General features: G+C 37.4%; 1 protein-coding gene across 2 annotated transcripts in view; it reads right to left on the bottom strand.

Annotated features, from left to right (window-relative positions):
• The window catches only part of METTL24 (methyltransferase like 24), a 143,057-nt gene that overhangs the window by 61,220 nt on the left and 62,514 nt on the right, over positions 1 to 19,323 (bottom strand). For both annotated transcript variants that reach the window (XM_023583930.3, XM_058307285.2), the window contains one exon: positions 12,150 to 12,378. In XM_023583930.3, coding sequence (XP_023439698.2) covers positions 12,150 to 12,378 — 229 coding nt within the window. The remainder of the gene's footprint in view (positions 1 to 12,149; positions 12,379 to 19,323) is intronic.

Genomic DNA, 19,323 nt, shown 5'->3' on the forward strand with positions numbered 1-19,323 from the left:
TAGGTGGGTTATGTTTCCTTATCCATTCTGCTAATCTGTGTCTCTTGACTGGTGAATTTAATCCATTAACATTCAGTGCTAGTACTGTCAAGAAATTACTTACCTTAGCCATATTTTCTAGGTTTATGTATGTCAAATGTTTTTATTTATTTTTCTTCTTACACTCTTCTCCAACTCTCTCTCTTGTTTTTTCCTTTCACCCTGCAGTACTCACTTTAGTACTTCTTGAAAGACATATTTCTTGTTGGCATATTCTTAATTTCTGTTTACCTATGACTATTTTGAATTCTCCATCATTTTTGAATGCCAGCTTTGCTGGATAGAGAATTTTTTGCTTAAATTTTTTTCTTTTAGCAGCTTAACTATTGCATACCACTGCCTTCTTGCCTCCATGATTTCAGATGCGAGATCAGCACTTAATCTTATTGAGCTTCCCTTGTATGTGATGGTTCTCTTTTCTCTTGATGCTTTCAGTATTCTCTTTGTCTTGAGCATTGGACAATTTGACAAGTATATGTCTGGGAGTAAGCCTGTTGGGATTTATACTGTTTGGGGTGTGCTGTGCTTCCTGGACATGTACATCTATCTCCCTCAATAGGTTGGGAAGCTTTAAGCTATTATTTCTTCCAACACTCTGTCCCCTTTCCCTCTGGGATGCCTACAATGTGTATAGTTGAGCATTTTGTGTTGCTGTTCAGATTCTTAAGCCCCTGTTGAATTTTTTCTATCTTTTTATCTCTCTTTTCTACTGTCTGTTTGATTTCAGATGTAGTCTTCCACATTGCTAATTCTTTCCTCAGCCTATTCAAATATGCTGTTACATGCTTCCTGTGTATTTTTTACTTCTTGAATTGTGCCTTTCATCACCCTCATATTGATTATCCTTCTATGTATTGTGGGAAGCTGCCTCTGGCACAGGTGCTGTATTGGCCATCTTGTTGCTAAGCGCTATTTTTAGATACTAAGCCCGTTTAAGTTTCCTTACCCACCCTGGCTGAAGCAATTAAGTTTCTATTCTTACGCCACTCCCCGGGGGTCCAATTAGCCATTCCCTAAAGAGCACAAAAGCCTTTCCATGGACATTGCCAAATAACCATCTGCACATGCGTGTGGCATGAGAATCAAAATCTAGTTAACCAATCATTTACTGACACATGTGTTGTCAGTATGTACCCCCTCATTCATCCCGGCTATGAGAACCCCTGACTGACCCTCAATAAACGAGGCTTGATCAGAATCTTGTCTTGCCTCCATTGTGTCTCTTGTCCCTTTTTCATTCCCACTCCCTCCCTCAGGTCTCGGTTCGACTGATCCGCGGGTCGGGTCAATGTTATGTTCACAATTTCTTTAGTATGTTCTCCCAGTGTCTTCTTAATATCCTTAATCTCTTCCTTCACTTCATTAAGTTCGTTCATGATATTTGTTTGGACAGCCCTGATTAGTTGTTCCATCTTCTATATCTCCTCCTGGTTTTTAATTTGTTCATTGGACTGGGCCATGTCTTCTTGTTTCTTAATATGGTTTATAATTTTTTGTTGGTGTTTAGGCATCTCATTATCTTGATGGGTTTATTCAGTTGATTAGTTTCTCTCTCTACTTTAGGGTTTTATTTAGTTGTTGTTTTTGCATATGTGGTAAGTTTTCTCTTTGACACTTTGTTCCTCTTATTCTATTTCCTTGCTATTATCTATGTTCCCTTGAAAGAAAAAGTTTAGGGCCAGAGAAAGGGAAAGAGGTAAGAAGAGAAAAAGGATAATAGTAGTAATAATAGTAAAAGGTAGAAGAGGACCTGTATAAGACCTAGAAAAATAAATAATTAACTCATGTAAGAAGTATAAGGAATAGGAATAAAAAAGTGGGGGTATAATGAAATGAAAAACCAAATAGAGAAAAATATCTAGAATGAATTAAAAGTCCAGAATCATAAGAAGAGAGGGAAAGAGAAAAGACAACAAGAAAAAAGTTTTTTAAAAAAGAAAAGAGAGAATAGATAGAAATAAAAAGAAGAAAAAATTGAAGACTAAACAAAGATAGGTGGAACGTAAGAAGAAAAACAGAAAGCAGAAGATAAGGTAAAGGAGAGAAAAGAAATAGCATAGGTAGACAAAACTGGTATACAAAAAAAGGGGAAATAAAGGAAGGAGGAAACACAGCAAACAAGATAGCAGCACCTAGTTTTTAAAAATGGGGGGCGGGGGGAGAAAGAGAGGAAAAAAAGAAAAACACTCACTCAAGTAAGCAATCAAATAAAAACTTAGGAATAACAGCCTTCCCACTTAGGGCCCTGAGGAGCTTCTCAGGCTGCCAGTGTTCGTCAATTACCCAGCAGCCTGCCCTCTGCAGGTTTTGAAACAGGTATTAGCACGCAAACTAAGTTAAATCTTAAAAAGAAACCTTTTCTAAGAAAAATAGAGACCCAATAAAAGCTAATACAAAAATAGTGTTTATGTGTTAACTGTCCTAAAGTATCAGCTGGGTGTTTGATAATTTGGTGGATAACTAAGGAGAACTGGGAATCAAGCCAGAGACTTCCTATATTCAAATTGGAGATTCCCTCCACTAGCTAAATTTTGTCACTGGGTCTGTTAGTTAGAGAGCTATCCAGTCACATTCCCTAGGGTAAGTTTGACTCTGCAGTTGGGTAGATTCCTGCTGATTAGTAATCTGTCTGTTCCTTCCCCCCTTCTATTCTTACTGCTTTCTCTCCCAGGGCAGCAGGACATGATAGCCTGTGTGATCAGATCCCGTATCACCTCTCCTGGTCAAGTTGAGTTCCTTTTTGAAATTCAAATGGGACCCTGGTATCTGAACTCACTGCAGAGAAATGACTCTCATCCCTCTTCCAGACCTCCTCCTCCTTCCAGGGGACCCTAAATAAGCCCTTGGAAGGTTATTAACCACTTTCTACTGCCTGCCTCCCTTAGGGGAGTTGGGATTTTGATAGTTTTCAGCACCAGATCTGTCAAATTGCCTGACTCTGCCCTCTCCCAGCCAAAGTTCCTCTTTCCTGGGTCGGCTAGGTAAATCACAAATTCGCCTCCCCCTCTTCCCAAGGCTACCTTTTACCAGCTGGTATGCTCCCTAAAGTTCAAAAGGTAATCAAACCCACAGAAAGGAAACCCTTCTCCAACCTTTGCCAGAACCCTCTTAATCCTGGAGAATGCTCCCTCCTGCTTGGCGGCTGGTATGAGTCTGGGGCTTGCAGCTGCTTTTTGCTTTAGGGTGAGGCTTAGCCGCCCACCATTTCCAGCCACTGGGGTGAAAAACTCACAGTTTCCCCTTGGGCATTTTATCTCTTTGTCCTGTTCCCTCCAGATTGATGACCTGAAGCTTCCTGCTCTGTGGGTTCCCAAAACAGCTCACTCAGACGGGATCTTGCTCCTTTCCTTCTCAGCGTTTTTTTGCAAGAGGTGGTAAGTCCCCACTTAAATTGACGCCATCTTGTTCCCCCCCAAGCATCTTTTCATGTGTATGTTCTCCATCTGTATATCTTCTCTGTTGAAGTACCTGTTCAAATCTTTTAACTCATTTTTAAAAAACTGAGTTTTATTTTTATGTTTGTGTTGTGAGATTTATTTATATATTCTGGATACAAGTTGTCAGACTTATATAAAATTTTTTCCCAGCTCTTCATGATGTCTTTTGATGAGCGAAAGATTTTAATTTTGATGAAGTCCAATTTATCATTGTTTTAATTTTATGGTTTATGTTTTATGTATCCTAAGAAATCTTTGCCTATCTCAAGGTCTTAAAGGTTTTCTCCTATATTTTCTTCTAGAAGTTTTACAATTTAAATTATATATTTAGGTCTATATTCCCTTTCAAATTAATTTTTATGATGATGTAAGGTAGAGGTTGCAATTCATTTTTTCCCCATACAGATATCCAGTTGTTCCGCACCATTTGTTAAAAAGACCAGCATTTCCCCCATTAAATAATGTTAGCACCTATGTAAAAAACCAATTAAACATATATGTGTTTCTATTTCCTAATTCTCTTGGTGTTCCATTGATCTATATTTCTATCTTTATGTCAATATCATATTATCTTGATTACTTTAACTTTATAGAAAGTCTTAAGATCAATACTGTAAGCCCTCTAATTTTGTTCTTTCTCAAAATTGTTTAGTAATTGTTTTCCACTGTAACTTCCTTCTCTTAAAAAAAAAAAAAAGCTCAGAAATTGTTACATATCGGCACAGAAAGATTTGCTTTCTCCTTTTTGCACGCAGCATTGTAAGTAGTCCATGAAAAGATGTACAGTAATTTAACCACTTTCACAACAGTAGATATGTAAGTTGTTTCCTATTCTTTGCTATTACAAACAATACTGCAAGAAAAAATAACCTTGTTCATACATCAGTTCACACATGTAGAAGCATGATTGTATAGTAAATTTATAGAAGTTTAATTGCTGGATCAGAGGCCATTAGCATTTGCAATTGTGATAGATTCTGCCAAACTGCCCTGCATAAAGGTTATACCAATTTATATTCCAGTTACTTTTTATCTTTGATAATCGGATGGGTAAAAACATTCTATCTAAATATAGTTTTATTTGCATCTCTTTTACTATAAGTTTGAGTATTTTTTCCACAGAACCATCTGTATTTCCTTTTCTGTTACCTATTTTTACATTCTTTATCCTGTTTTCTATTAAGTTGCTGATCTTTTCCTTATTATTTGTTAGAGTTCTTTATATCTCAGTGAAATCAGACCTCTGCTTAGGAAATGAGTTGTAAATACTTTCCCAGTTTGTTATTTGTCTTTTAATTTTGCCTTTGGTAGTTTTAACATAAAGAAAATTTAAATTTATTTGTAATCCTATCAATAGTTCTTTCCTTTATGGCTTCCTCACTCCAGGATTATAAAACAAAATTACCCCACAGTTTTTTCTAATATTTTATAGTATCATTTCAAATATTTATTATTTGATCAGTCTGGAAATTCAGGGGAGATAAAACATCAAGTATGGATTAAAATTAATTTTTAAACAAATGTCTATCCAGTTATCTGCTTAACTTTTACTGAATTATCCATCTTTTCTCCCACTGAGTTGAGATGCCAACTTTACCACATATTAAATCTGTAAATATTTAGATCTATTTCTGGATTTCTTATTCAGCCAATTAATCAGTTTATCTATTCATACAATAGTGTCAATTTTGCTTTTATTATTATGGCTTTATAAGAAGTTTTAATATCTCCTAGGGCCAGCCAACTTCCTTTAGTACTCTTTTTTTTTTGAGAATTTGATGGGCTATTTTTGCTTGTTAATTTCAATATGAACTCTAGAATCAACTTATCTAGTTCTACCAAAAAAGTCCTATTGGCAGTTTTATTAGGATCATATTAAAGGAAAGATTAACTCAAGAAAAAGTAAATGATCATGATGGTACATCTTCCTATCCAAGAATACACCATGCCTTTGAATTTGTTCAAGTCTTCTTTTAAATATTTGAGTGGTTAACATTTTCTCTTGTAAGATCTTGCACATTTCTTGTTAAATTTAGTTTATCTTTTCTGTCATTTTTGTAGTGTCTTTTTTCCCTTTATATATTCTAACTGATCATTATTCATAAAAATGTAGTTTTTTTTTTTTTTTTTTTTTTTTTAAAGATTTATTTATTTATTTAATTCCCCCCCCTCCCCTGGTTGTCTGTTCTTGGTGTCTATTTGCTGCATCTTGTTTCTTTGTCCGCTTCTGTTGTCGTCAGCGGCACGGGAAGTGTGGGCGGCGCCATTCCTGGGCAGGCTGCACTTTCTTTTCATGCTGGGCGGCTTTCCTCACGGGCGCACTCCTTGCGCGTGGGGCTCCCCCACGCGGGGGACACCCTTGCGTGGCACGGCACTCCTTGCGCGCATCAGCGCTGCTGCACGGCCAGCTCCACACAGGTCAAGGAGGCCCGGGGTTTGAACCGCGGACCTCCCATATGGTAGACGGACGCCCTAACCACTGGGCCAAAGTCCGTTTCCCAAAAAATGTAGTTTTAAAGTTTTCTTTTCTGCACTCAGACAACTCATTAAATTCTTTTATTGTTTGATATTTTTCATTAGTCTTTTCAGCTTTCCAGATATACAATCATTACTTTATCTAAAAATAATAATTTTTATCTCCTTTCTAATTTTTATACCTAATATTTCTTTCTCTTATCTAACTATGTTAGCTACCATCTTAAAAACTACATTAAATAACAATGGTGATTTACACACTTGTATGGTTCCATTTACATAACATTCTTGAAACAACAAAAATATAGAAATAGAGAACAAATTAGTGGTAACCAGGATTAGGAAATTTAAAGCCGGGAGGAAGATGAGTGTGGCTATAAAAGGACAACATGAGGGAAACTTGCAGTGATGGAAATGTTCTGTATCTGGACTGTATCAATGTCAATATCACGATATTGTATTATAATTTGCCATTGGGGGAACTGGGTAAAGAGTATATTGGGAAGCAGATGTGGCTAAAGCTACTGGGCTTCCTCTACCATATAAGAGGTCCAGGGTTCGATTCCTGGGACGTCCTGGTGAAGGCAAGTAGGTAAGTGCGGCAAGCTGGGCTGAGCAGAGAGCTGGCCCATGCAGAATGCTGGCGCATGCAGGAGCACTGGCCCGCAGAGTGTGGGCTTGAGCAGACAGCTGGCACGGCAAGATGATGCAACAAAAAGAAACACAGAGGAAAGACAATAAGAGACAAAGCAGACCAGCGAGCTGAGGTGGCACAAAAGATTGAGCTCCTATCCCCCACTCCAGAAGATCCCAGGATCGGTTCCTGCTGCTGCCTAAAGAGAAGAAGCAGACACAGAAGAACACACAGAGAATGGACACAGACAGCGGACACTGAATACAAAAAATTGGGGGGGGGGGATAAATATAAACAAAGCTTTTAAAAAAAAAAAGAGTACATGGAATCTCTCTGCATTGTTTCTTACAACTGCATGTGAATGCATAATTATCTAAAAATAAAAAGTTTTTAAAAAGTTCTCTAATCCAGTAAAAAAAAATAGTGATAGACAATCTTATTTTTTCTCACTTATTAAGTATATTTCCACTGTTTCCACATTAATCACGACTCTAGCTCTTGACTGAAATATAACAAAGGAAGGAACAAAGTGGTCCAACTAACTCAGCAATCACAATGAATATAAATGGATTAAGCTCAAGTATATAGCTATAAAAGTATGTTATGGAAATATCATCCATTCCTTTCCCAGAGCTTTTTTATTTGCAGAGATAATAGTTGAAATAAATAAAGAGATAAAACAAATGTGGCAACATATTAGGAAGAAGTGAATCTCAGCAAAAAGTGTATGAGTTAATTAGTAAGACTATATGAGATGAGTACAATTGTTAATTCCTGTGCATTTGAAATTTTTTCACATGAAAGTGTTAAAAAATAAATAAAACTAAAACTCCAAATAATAACAACATGGGGGTCATATTCAATAGGTATTTAAGTTGCTAAGATTCTTGTCATGTTTGGGAGGAATATTAGAAATACTGAATTATTTTACATATTGTTTTAAAATCTTACAGTTAATTATGTGCATTGAAAACTTAAGGGTAAACATAAAGAATAAAAATACAGTTTTTGGCAAGGGAAAAAAATAAAAGAACATACAGAAAGCCAAAAGTCCAATTTAAGAAGTAGAAATTAGTCCAAATTAGTCCAAAAATCCAGTAAATATGATAATAAAAGAATTAAACTCACATATTATCAGATTGGATTAAAAAACATTCCAGGCTTATAATGCATATCTCTCTCTTATAAGATACACACAAACCAAAACTATATCAAAAAACAAAAATAAAGAAAATAAGCATGGTATTTCATATAAATACCTTTCAAAATAAAGCTGTGTGGCAGAACTACCAGACAAAATAGCATTTAAGGCAAAATAGATTTCTATAGGTAAAAAGTGATATAATATATATGCGTTGTCCAATTTTCTTCCTGAAAGAGTGTATCATTTTCCATTTTCAGCAGCAATGTGAGGGTATTATCCCCAGCAAGCACTGCAGTACCAACATCTTGTTTATATTTGCCAACTTGACTTCAAAAGAAAAAAGGAATCTTTTTTGTTAGTTTAATTTCAAAGCCCATATCCTCTGGAACACTGCAGAGACACACCACAAAACTCATGTTTTGTAATGAACTGAGAGGTCCCAGTCCAGGGAACCAGAAACTGGTACTCTTTCTGAATCCAAAGGGACACTGAGCTGTGGGGCAGAATTGGTGGATGAGGGAGGACAACAGCCTGCACCTGAACTGGCAGGACTTCCGGCTCCACCCCAGGCGCCTGGCCAGGGGTCCTCAGGCACCATGGTCTACATCAGCTGCTCTGGGTGGAATGGATTCCAATTAATTATCAGCAGCTTATGTAATTTCTATACAATGTAGTATTCACTTTCTATTCAACTGCCTGCAAAGCTGTTCAGTTCCCGAAGGCAGCAAACCATAATAGTTTCCTAGAACTCCGTGTGAAGGACCAATTGTCCTTCACTTTCAGACAAAGCTTTCATGAAATACTCGACAGGAATTAGGTATGGATAGCAATTTTTGGAGAAATCTCTTAAATGTTTTCCCTGAAGACAAAGAAAAGAAAAAAGAAAATGTTTTCTATAAAATTTAGTAAAAATTTGCTAAAACTGTTAATAAAATTTCTTTGGACCTACTGAAAACTCTAATTCATGCCAGGCACTCTGCTGGATGTTTTCATGTGTGTTTTCTTACCTAATTCTCAAAACCATCCACTTGCATAGTTACTACTGTCCCCATTTTACAATAAGCAAACTAAGCACCAGAGACTTTAAATGACTTGCCCAATGCCAAAAGCTAAGGAGGAGACTCGTGACTCTGTAAGGTGAAGACTGGTGACTCTGACCCAGATTAAAGAGTCTACAGAGCTAATGCATCCCTGTCATTTATATTCTCGGGATGGTTAAGATTGGAAAAAATAATACCTCATTAACCAGCTTGGATCGTTTATGATATTCTGAGTGTGTAATAAAGACTCCTGGAAAAAAGCATACATTATGATTAATATGAGCAGAAACTTCAGATCCAGTATTTTTAGTCACAATTCTGGAAGCATTCTTATGCTTAGTTACAGCAACAACCACCTCAGTAATAAGTAGACAGTTAATCATTTCAAATATTGCTGGATCCAGGTGATTATTATTCCCTGACAGACTGGGTTTCCACTTCACATGCTTCTGCTGATGCAGCTGCTCTTGCCTGATGCTTTAGAAAGTTGTTTTTTTGTTTGTTTGTTTGGTTTTTTTGATTTATGGTTCAAAGTTAAAATATCCAAAGAGTTTTGAAAGCATTAAGAAAGCCATATGCCCTTCTCAATCAGAAACAGGGTGGGCACCACCATCCCAAAATCCTCAAGGTTGAGGAATGAACAAACATAAGGGGGAATGCAACTATGGAATAAGTAGACTTATGATTATTCTAGCAATGGAAGAACTTGTATCATTGATATAAAGGCAGTGCCCACCAGAGGTTCTGAGGGGAGGGAGAGGGAAGAACAGGTTTAACATGGGGCATTTTGGGGACACTGGAATTGTCCTGCATGACATTGCAATGATATACAGGCCATTATACATTTTGTCAAAACTTATAAAATTGTGCAGTGCAAAGCGTAAACCAAAGTGTAGACCATGATTCGTAGAAATGCTTCAATACATGTTCATTAACTGCAAGAAACATACCACACTAATGAAAGATGTTGTTAATGGGGGAAAGTGTGGACAGGGAAGGGGTTGGGTTATATGGGAATCCCCTATATTTTTGATGTAACATTTATGTAACCTAAAGCTTCTTTTAAAATTTTATACATATAAAGAAAGCCACACTCATGTTTCTGTTACCATCTCAGAAGGAATGCCTTTCATTTTTGCCTCCATTTTGCCCTAGTGGCTGGAATCTAGGTTTGGATAAAAGAAAAAGGAAAATAACAGCCTACCATAGAATGCATCACAAAACTACATGATATACATTAAAGCCTTGACATAAAACAAAACAAAATGATAACTAAAACCCTTTTGGTTTCTATGGTCAATTTCAGAATAAATGAGTGAAGAAGGCCAAGCACAAGCACTGACATTTTTAAGGATAATTTTCCATTCCATTTTCTTTCCAGGGCCACATCCTATTTACCAATGTCTGTGCACATGCAGAAAAATGGAAAGACAGTGCTCACTACAGACCGCAAACAAGACTTCCTTTTATCTGGCACCACACAGCACCTAAAAGCATTTTCCTAATAGAAGCAATCACTCACGGATAGGTTTAGTTTGTGTTGCTTTTCCTTTAAAGCATGCACCCAAAATCTCTGCAAAAGAATGTTCATATCGTTTAAATTCCTCAACAAGGGCTTATTTTCTTTTATTTTCTTTTAGGCAGCATATACACACCTGGCAACTCTGGGCCAGGCCACTTTCATTATTAATGTTTTTAATAAAAAAAAATGGCCTTAGGATTACGAGTAATCCTTTTAAACAATTCTTTTTAGGTATTGCCATAAATATTTCTGCTGTCTCAGAAGCAGGGTTGTAAGGTGGCTTCACCCTCTATGCTCAGCATGAAGGTCTGGGGGCCTCTGCAGTTCCCACGGCTCAGGTATGTGCCTGGTTATCTGAAAACACATTTTCCACGAGAAATGTCACTTAGAGAAATCATATCCACAGATCATTTTTTAAAAGTCTTATTTTATGCTCACTACCAAATCTTTTGTTAAAATATTTTTCATAAAGCAAAATGGCTTTGAGTTTCACCACTTTCTTCCACTTCAGTTTTTTCTTTAAACTTAAAGAACATTAAGGAGAAGCAGCAAGACTCGTAAGTAATCACAAAGAATCAGTATTTATTCTAAGTTGACATATTATAGAATAAGCCTGTAATTTCCAGCTATTAAAAAAAAAAGCACTATAACAGTAACAAGTGGCAAAAAAAAAAGTTCTGAAAAAATGCCCCCACTTCTTCCCACACATATTTTAAAAATTAATAGCATGTAAAAAGGGTCCTGTTCAGAGATTTTACCCAAAAAATTCTATATAAGTTTCATTAAGGCTATTGATTATTAGATGCTAGTAACTCTCAGTGGCAACACACAAATCAATAGTTAATCGCATGTTAAAAGAGCAGTAAATTCTTTGAAGCTGTTCTTGAAGAAGTTCTTGCTACCTAACAAAAAGGGGTTGAGGAGAAGAAAAGGAAGAAAAGGAGAAAGAGTAATTCAAGGTAAAGCCCTTTTATTTCAAAGCAGGAAATGAGCTCAAGTTTAAATTAAGTCCCATGTACACTGTTTCACGGACAGAAACACACATTCTGACATGTTCTAAATTACATGGCATCTCTGCCTGGAAACCACAGGCCAAGTCCACGTAAAGATTAGAGATCAAACACCAGCACTTAGGAGAATTTCTCTATATCTGCCTACAGAATGTAATCAGCTCAGGTCTACTACACTAAAAATTGTTTTCAAGGAACACAGTTCAAGGATTGAGTTTCTTTTCTGCTGTCCATTCACAACAAAACTTTTGCAGAGATTTTTACCTTCTTTAACATAATTACATAAATTGTAACACACATAAAGTCCATTCAATTTTATAAGATTTATTTTCATCGAAGCTATACAAATTTTCTGACCTTGAAGAGCCTGGAGACTTAAAATAGTTACAAACAGTGAAAAAGATGATACACAGCAATCTCTTATCAAACATAAAGCTGGCTCTGATTATTTTTTATATTTAAGGCCGACATAAGTGGTTTGCTCTGTCTGGAAATTTTAAATCAATTGCCAAACAGAAATGGTATTCTTGAGCCTATGCCAGAACTATGTTTCTTAGTCTCCTTGCCCAGTCTTGGCCAAGATCTTAGCACCACTCAACAGCTACTAAAATCTTCAAATCAATTTAAATATCGTCTCTACTCTTGCCAGAACTTTATGTCTACACAGTTGAGTCTATAAATAATGATGGTGATCATTTATTTAGGTTAAAATTGGGCCTTCCACTATTCAGTGTTGTCATCCTTGCTTTGAGTAAAAAAAAAAAAAAGAAAAGAATAAAGAAAACAAATAACCCACACAGTTTATGGGTTTACTTTCTCAAATTTTAAAATCAAGTGAAAAATCTCACCTTATGATGCCCAAACTCATTCAAGATGGTTGCCAGTTTCCTGGTGTTGCTGGGGGGTTTTTGAGCAGCAACAGCCGGATGGGGATCCCGCCAGTCAACAGACAGGCGGTGATACCACAGGCGCTGACCCTCCAAAATGTGCGCTGATTTCACACTGGGATCAAAACGATGCACTTCACAGCCGTCGTTGGCCATGCTAACTTCAAAATGGATATCGTCACTTCCCAGCCTGAAAAGAAAGAAGGCAAAATTCAACATCAAAAAATTCATGAAGCCAAGCGTTCGATGGACCAAAGGGCAGTTCCAAGGCCAAGTTTCTCAGTCTTATCCAGCTTTCTCCTGTTTTAACATATGGTTAATTGCAGACCAGAGAGTATTAAAAGTATTACAGCTAACAGGTTCTGGATAAAATACGGAAATTGTCTGCTTAATCCAGACAAGAGAGCTACATGTTCAAATACATAGAAGCATATCAGGTTGATTTTTTAAAAACTGTTAACCATGGTACCAATGAAATAAGGTTACCCAGGAGTCTTGAGATTTTTTCAAAATATGTCAAAAGCATGTGCCCCTAAACCCACAACTTCTCTAACAAAAAATAAAAAGGAAAAGGAAACAAGCAAACATATGCCCCAGAATTAGTTTCCTTAAGGAGAGGTGTGTTCTGTTGATGAGGCAATTTGTCTCCGTTCTATGCCCCAGTGCTGTGTGTGCAGTTTGTCTTTAAAGACAGTGTTTTCTTAGAAATGGAGTGGATTTTAAAATAGTACAGTATTTTTTTTAAAGCACAAATGGTTCTACTGGATCTAGTACCCAAGAAGCAGAAGAGGTACTTCAACTAAATTCACATCAACGGGGGGGGGGGGGGGAAGAAATTCTGAATTAATTTGTACTTAAATACCCAGTAGAAAGCACATTGTGTGGAAAATCCATATACTTACAAATTTTTAATTTACTCTGATATATTCCTTATTTAATGATGTATCATCACTCTTTGATTAAAGTACCAATTTGAATGAGAGACAAGAATATGAAATTAACTGAGTGAATGATGTAAAAAATAGTGATTATGGCTTCATTGCCCAAAATGCTATAATTAGATATGATTGAGGATAGCAAAATCCTACAGAGAGTATCTACAATACATTGGTCAAAGCTGAACCCAGTGCAGAAATACATCATTCTCTTAAATGCTACTTTTTAAGACTAGTTCATAACTTAGAAATAAGCACATTTGGTATATAACAATTATTTACCTGGTTTCAGTTCGTTAAAATAAGCCTTGTAGGAAGCGGATGTGGCTAAAGCAATTGAGCTCCCACCTACCACATGTGAGGTCCCAGGTTCAGTTCCCAGTGCCTCCTAAGAAGAGCAAGACAGCGAGCTGACACGATGGGCAGATGCAGTAAGCTAATGCAACAAGATGATGAAACAAGAGACATGAAGAAAACATAATTGAGAGACACAACAAAGCAGGGAGTAGAGGTGGCTCAAACCATTAGGTACCTTCTACCCACATCAGAGGTCCTGGGTTTGGTTCCTGGTGCCTCCTAGAAAGAAGACCAGCACACAACAGACAGACATAGCAAATACAAACAATGACAGGGTGGAGAGAAAGAAATAAAATAAATGTTTAAAAAAATAAAAGAAATAAGCCTTGAGTACAGAGGTTGTTACTGTACCTAGACATTCTTAATTCCCTTATTGGCCACCTCCTCTCCCTTCACTCCCACAATGCTGCCCTCTTTCTCACTGGATCCCATAGCATGTCAACCCTCTGATGTCCCTCAGCTCTAGCTCTCTCAGTTCTCTCAGTTCAGCACTTTCCCCACAAACACTCCCATTTCTTCTCCCTAAGAGATTCTCTTCTATATTTTCTACCTCCTGTTGAACCCACACAGCTCAGATCATTGTAATATCTACCCCAACTCCCCCCAAATTTTCTTTTCTCAAATGCAGTGCAGTAGATTGACTTGCTGGCCCTAATTCTTCGCCCCTCCCTGCACCTACAATACTGCCAGTTCACTATGGGTGGGTATCCTTCCTGCCCCTTCATCTTAAGACTTGGCCATGTGACTTGCTCTGTGGGAGGAAGTGACAATATGCCAATTCTGATGCTGGGCTTCAAGTGCTTCTGTTCTCTCCTTCATACTTCAGCCATTATCGTGATAAGAACATGCCCTGGCTAGCCTGCTGGTCTCAGGAAAATAAGACACATGAGGAGCAGATTTGCCTCAGCCAACTCAGGGATCTTTTATGAAAAACAGAGCTACCCTCAGGCACCTCATCCTGAAGTTAACCCTCCCATGTGAGGTCAGCCTGGATCAGCTGAAGCCAGTTGACCTGCCGACCTGGGAGCAATAATAAGTAGCAGTGATTTTAAGCCATACTGAGCTTTAAAGTGATTTGTTTCACAGCAATAACTAGCTGATAGGCCTGGAATTAAATATAAATCCAAACTTTGAGGTAGAAACTAAAAATCATGTTTAGTAAACAGATTGATTTCTATGTACATTAGGACATTATAGAATTCACCGGTGCCAAGATATTTTTCACTGAACTGAATATGTTGAACCTGAAGAAGCAAAGTAGTGTTATCATGGTTTACCCCTGGAAAATGGCAGTTTTGTAGCTTCACTAATAAAATAATATGTTAAAAAAAACTAATATAATTTTCACATGAACTTTATAGAGTTAAAAATGTGAATAATTTCTTTCTCTGTGAATTTTCTAATTTTTATTCCAGAAAAAACTATCTACTCTAAAATGTGTGTATATATATATATATTCAGGAAGTACCAGGGATTGAACCCAGGACCTTGTACATGGGAAGCAGGTGTTCAAACACTTGAGCTACATGCACTCCCCATGTATTTCTTTTAATCAAGACCTCAGTAAAGTTTAAGAATTAAATCAGTCACATACAGTTCCAAAAGAAATTTTTTTGGTAAGGTACTTTATTATATATTGATATGTTTTCAGTTTAAACTAGCTTCTTTACATTTAAAAAAATACACATTGAAAAAGTTTAAATTGCAAGAAATATATAAAATGAAAAGTGAAATTCTCTATCACAATCCTTAGCCACTAATTTCCAGAGATAATCAAGCTTAACAGTTATTTTGTTTAGCCTCCCAGAAATTTTCCACATATATACAAGTCTTCTCCATTATAACAAACATAAGCTCATATACACACATATAAAATAATCTTTAAATTAGTGAAGAACTGTTGTGTATGATACATTAGATAATATGAAGTTATTACAAATTGTAATTTTGGAGGGTTAACTTGCCTTGTTTTTACTAAATAGAATCCGTTTAATCTTAACATATAATATATACTACACTGTAGAGTAATAAACATTGGCTTAATCAGTGTCTATAATCCTTACTTTCACTTATTCAAAATTGTACTTTTTCAAGCTTAAATTAAGCAAGTTTGTGGTAAGTATAAAAACAAAAGGCAGAGCAAATGTTAATATACACAGATGTTGAAAACCAAGCAAGAATTTAGTTAAATAAATAGTACTATTTTAGCTATGCTCTACAGTTTTGCCTGCTTCTCAATCTCTTATGAGACACAAGGAAGAAAGAGGGAAACAAAAATTGTGGGAATGATGGACTGTAGTTAATATAAGAAATATTTATTATTTCATATATATATATAAAATCAAATATACGAAAGCTCTTCTATGAATTATAATAAATGTATGGCACTATTACAAGGTGTTATTAATAGAGTGGTTTATGCGGGAGATATACCTAATGTAAACAATGGATGAGAGTTAGCAATAATGTCTTCATTCTCCATCAATTATAACAAAGGTACCATACTAATGCAAAGTGTCAACATTAGGGAGGTATATGGTAACACTGTATTTTTTTTCTTTTTTTAAAATTCTCTCTTTTTTTTTTGTCTTCTTTAACACTGTATTTTTTACATGACTTTTCTGTAAGCCTACAACTTCTCTAATTTAAAATTTTACAGTGATTAATAAAACATTATGTTAAATGAAAGAAACCAGACACAAAGTACTACATAGTATATGATTCCATTTATGTAAAGTGCAAATATAAATAAATTTATAGAAATAGTATTAGATGAGTGGCTATGTAGGGCTGGGGAAGGATAGAGGGGTTCAGAGGTGACTGCTAAGGAGTATGGGGTGTTTCTTTATGTAGTAATGAAAATGTTCTAAAATTGATTATAGTGATGAATGCACAACTCTGTGATTATACTAAAAGCTATGACTGCACACTTTGAATGGATTGTATGGAATATGTATATATCTCAATAAAACTGCTTTAAAAAATTTTAGGAAACACAGATCAATGAGCAAGATGGTGGCAGAGTAAGGAGCTCCTAGAGTCGCTCCTGCTACAGGGCAGTTAGTAAACACCTAGCACTATCTGGAGATAGCTGAAGCACCTGTTTGGGGGTTCCAGGAGGCCAGATGAGCATCATGCAACATCCTTGAAGGAATGGAAGGAGGAGACTGCCCATCTGCAGAGAAGATTCGTAAGTAGATCGCTCCATGCCACAGAGACCAGTGCCCATGGTTCACTGGAGGAACAGCCGCCTCAGGAGTTGTTCCGCGGCTGGATTTGAAAACTCCACTTCCCAAAAATGGGGGAGGTAGAGATGGTTTGGCACCAACTTCAGTTACTGAAGAGTAAATTCGTGGGCCAAAGCAAAATTCTAAGAACAACTGAAGTTTGAGCCTGTCCAAGTCAGAAAGAGGCTGGTAGCTGCCATCTTAACTCTGCGCCTGGTATGAGGGGAAGTGGGGCGGACTGAAAATCACAGTGCTGGTAGGGACCGGCTTCTTTCCATCCAGGCCAGATGGCAGCTCCAGCCTAAGCCCCAACCCCACCTCTGGCAGGGAGGAAGTGGGGGGACCTGCACCAGCCTCTCCGGGAAATTACCGGCCAAGCCATGGAGACTGGTGATCATCCTACCCCGCAGGCACCGCAGGCAGCCCCAAGAGCTATTCTGTGGATGGAATTGGAATTTTCATTTCCCAAAAACAGGGGAGTAAGAGATGGCTGGCAACCAGTTTCAGCTACTGATTAGTAAATTCGACTGGCTAAAATATAACCCTAACAACAGCTAAAGTTTGAACCTGTCCAGATTGGAAAGAGGCCAGTGGCCGCCATTTTTACTCCGTCCCCAGCATGAGGGGAAGGAAGCCAGGCTGAGCAACAAATCACAGTGACGGTAGGAACCAATTTCTTTCACCCAGATCGCCCTGCAGCCCTAGCCTAGACTTCAGCCCCACCTCTGGCAGGGAGGAAACTGGCAGACCCTGCACAAGCCTATCCAGGTAAATGCAGATATGTTTGGCTGGCACAGACTGAATAATCGGAAGTCTGCCAGGGCAACTGCAGTCATCTTGGACCGGCACTGCACAGATTGCTGCCCATACCTACAGCTCCATCCCCACCCCAGGCAGGGAAGAAAGGAGCATGAAGCTTCATCAGTCTCTCTGAGCAACTATAGTCTGGAAATGCACAACTCAGATTATTACACACGCTGTGACTCTGTCCATACCCCTGGCAAAGGGGAAAGTTGGGAGAAGCTTCATCAGTCCCTGGGGAAATGAGGGCAGCTGGAGCCTCCACAGCTACACTACATCCTTGGAGCCTACTACACAACCAGCAAGGTGGGGAGGGCAAGAAGCCCTAAACTAAAGAGAAAAGCTGCACCTAGAATAAATACTCTAGTTAGCCAGATGCCAAGACACCAACAAAAAATTACAATCCACACCAAGAAAGAGAAAGATAAGGCCCAGTTAGAGGAACAAAATAAGGCTCCAGGTGACATAAAGGAGTTGAAACAACTAATCATAGATGTTCAAACAGATCTCTTTAATAAATTCAAGGAGACGGCTAAAGAGATTAAGAATATTAAGAAGACTTTGGATGAGCACGAAGAATTTGAAAGCATACTAGAAAAAGAGCAGATCTTATGGGAATGAAAGGAGCAATAAATGAAATTAAAAATACATTGGAATCAGGGTAGCAGATGTGGCTCGATTGATTGGGCTCCCGTCTATCATACAGGAGGCCCTGGGTTCGCTTCCCAGGGCTTCCTTGTGAAGGCAAGCTGGCCCGTGCCTATGGAGAGCTGACAACGTGTGCCCACAGAGAGCTGACAGCCCACACCCACAGACAGCTGGCACAGCAAAATGACCCAACAAAGGGAGACAAGCAGACACAGAGGAACATGCAGCAAATGTGACACAGAGAGCAGACAGCAAAGCAAGCGACAAGGGAGGGGATAAAAAAATAAAAAATAAATCTTAAAAAAAAAACATTGGAATCATACAATACATTAGAGGAAGCAGAAGAAAGGATTGGTGAGTTTGAAGAAATGCCTCTGAAAGTGAACATACAAAAGAACAGATGAAGAAAAGAATGGAAAAAATTGAACAAGGTGTCAGGGAACTAATCAGAATGTCAAATGCCAGAGACAAAGAGAGAATCCTGAGAACAGCAAAAGAAAAGCAATACATAACATATAAGGGATAACCTATAAGATTAAATGTTAATTTTTCACCAGAAACTATGGAGGCAAGAAGACCATGGTATGATATATTTAAGATACTACATGAAATAAACTTCCAGCCAAGAATCTTATATCCAGAAAGAGTGTCTTTCAAAAAATGAGGGCAAGTTTAGAATATTCACCGATAAACAGAAACTGAGAGAATTTCTAACCAAAGGACCAGATTTTCAGGAAATGCTAAAGGGTGTGCTAGAGCCTGAAAAGAAAAGCCAGGAGAGAGAGTGGCTGGAAGAGAGTCTAGAAGTGAAGATTATATCAATAAAAGTAACTAAAATTGTCAAAAGAGTGGTAAAAATAAAATATGACAGTTAAAACTCAAATAGTCAGGAGTAAACTTAACCTATGATGTAAAGCACTTGTATGCAGAAAACTTCAACTCAGTGTTAAAAGAAATCAAAAAAGGCCTAAATAACTGGAAGACCATTCCATGCTCACAGATTGGAAGACTAAATATCATTAAGATACCAATTCTACTCAAATTGATATACAGATTCAATGCAATCCCGATAAAGAATTCTACCAGCACTTTTAAAAGAAATTGGAAAAATGATTATCAAATTTATTTGGAAAGGTAAGGAGTTCTGAAAATCCAGAAACATCTTAA

This window comes from Dasypus novemcinctus, chromosome 11 (genome assembly GCF_030445035.2).
Source record: "Dasypus novemcinctus isolate mDasNov1 chromosome 11, mDasNov1.1.hap2, whole genome shotgun sequence".
Classification (NCBI taxonomy): Eukaryota; Metazoa; Chordata; class Mammalia; order Cingulata; family Dasypodidae; genus Dasypus; species Dasypus novemcinctus.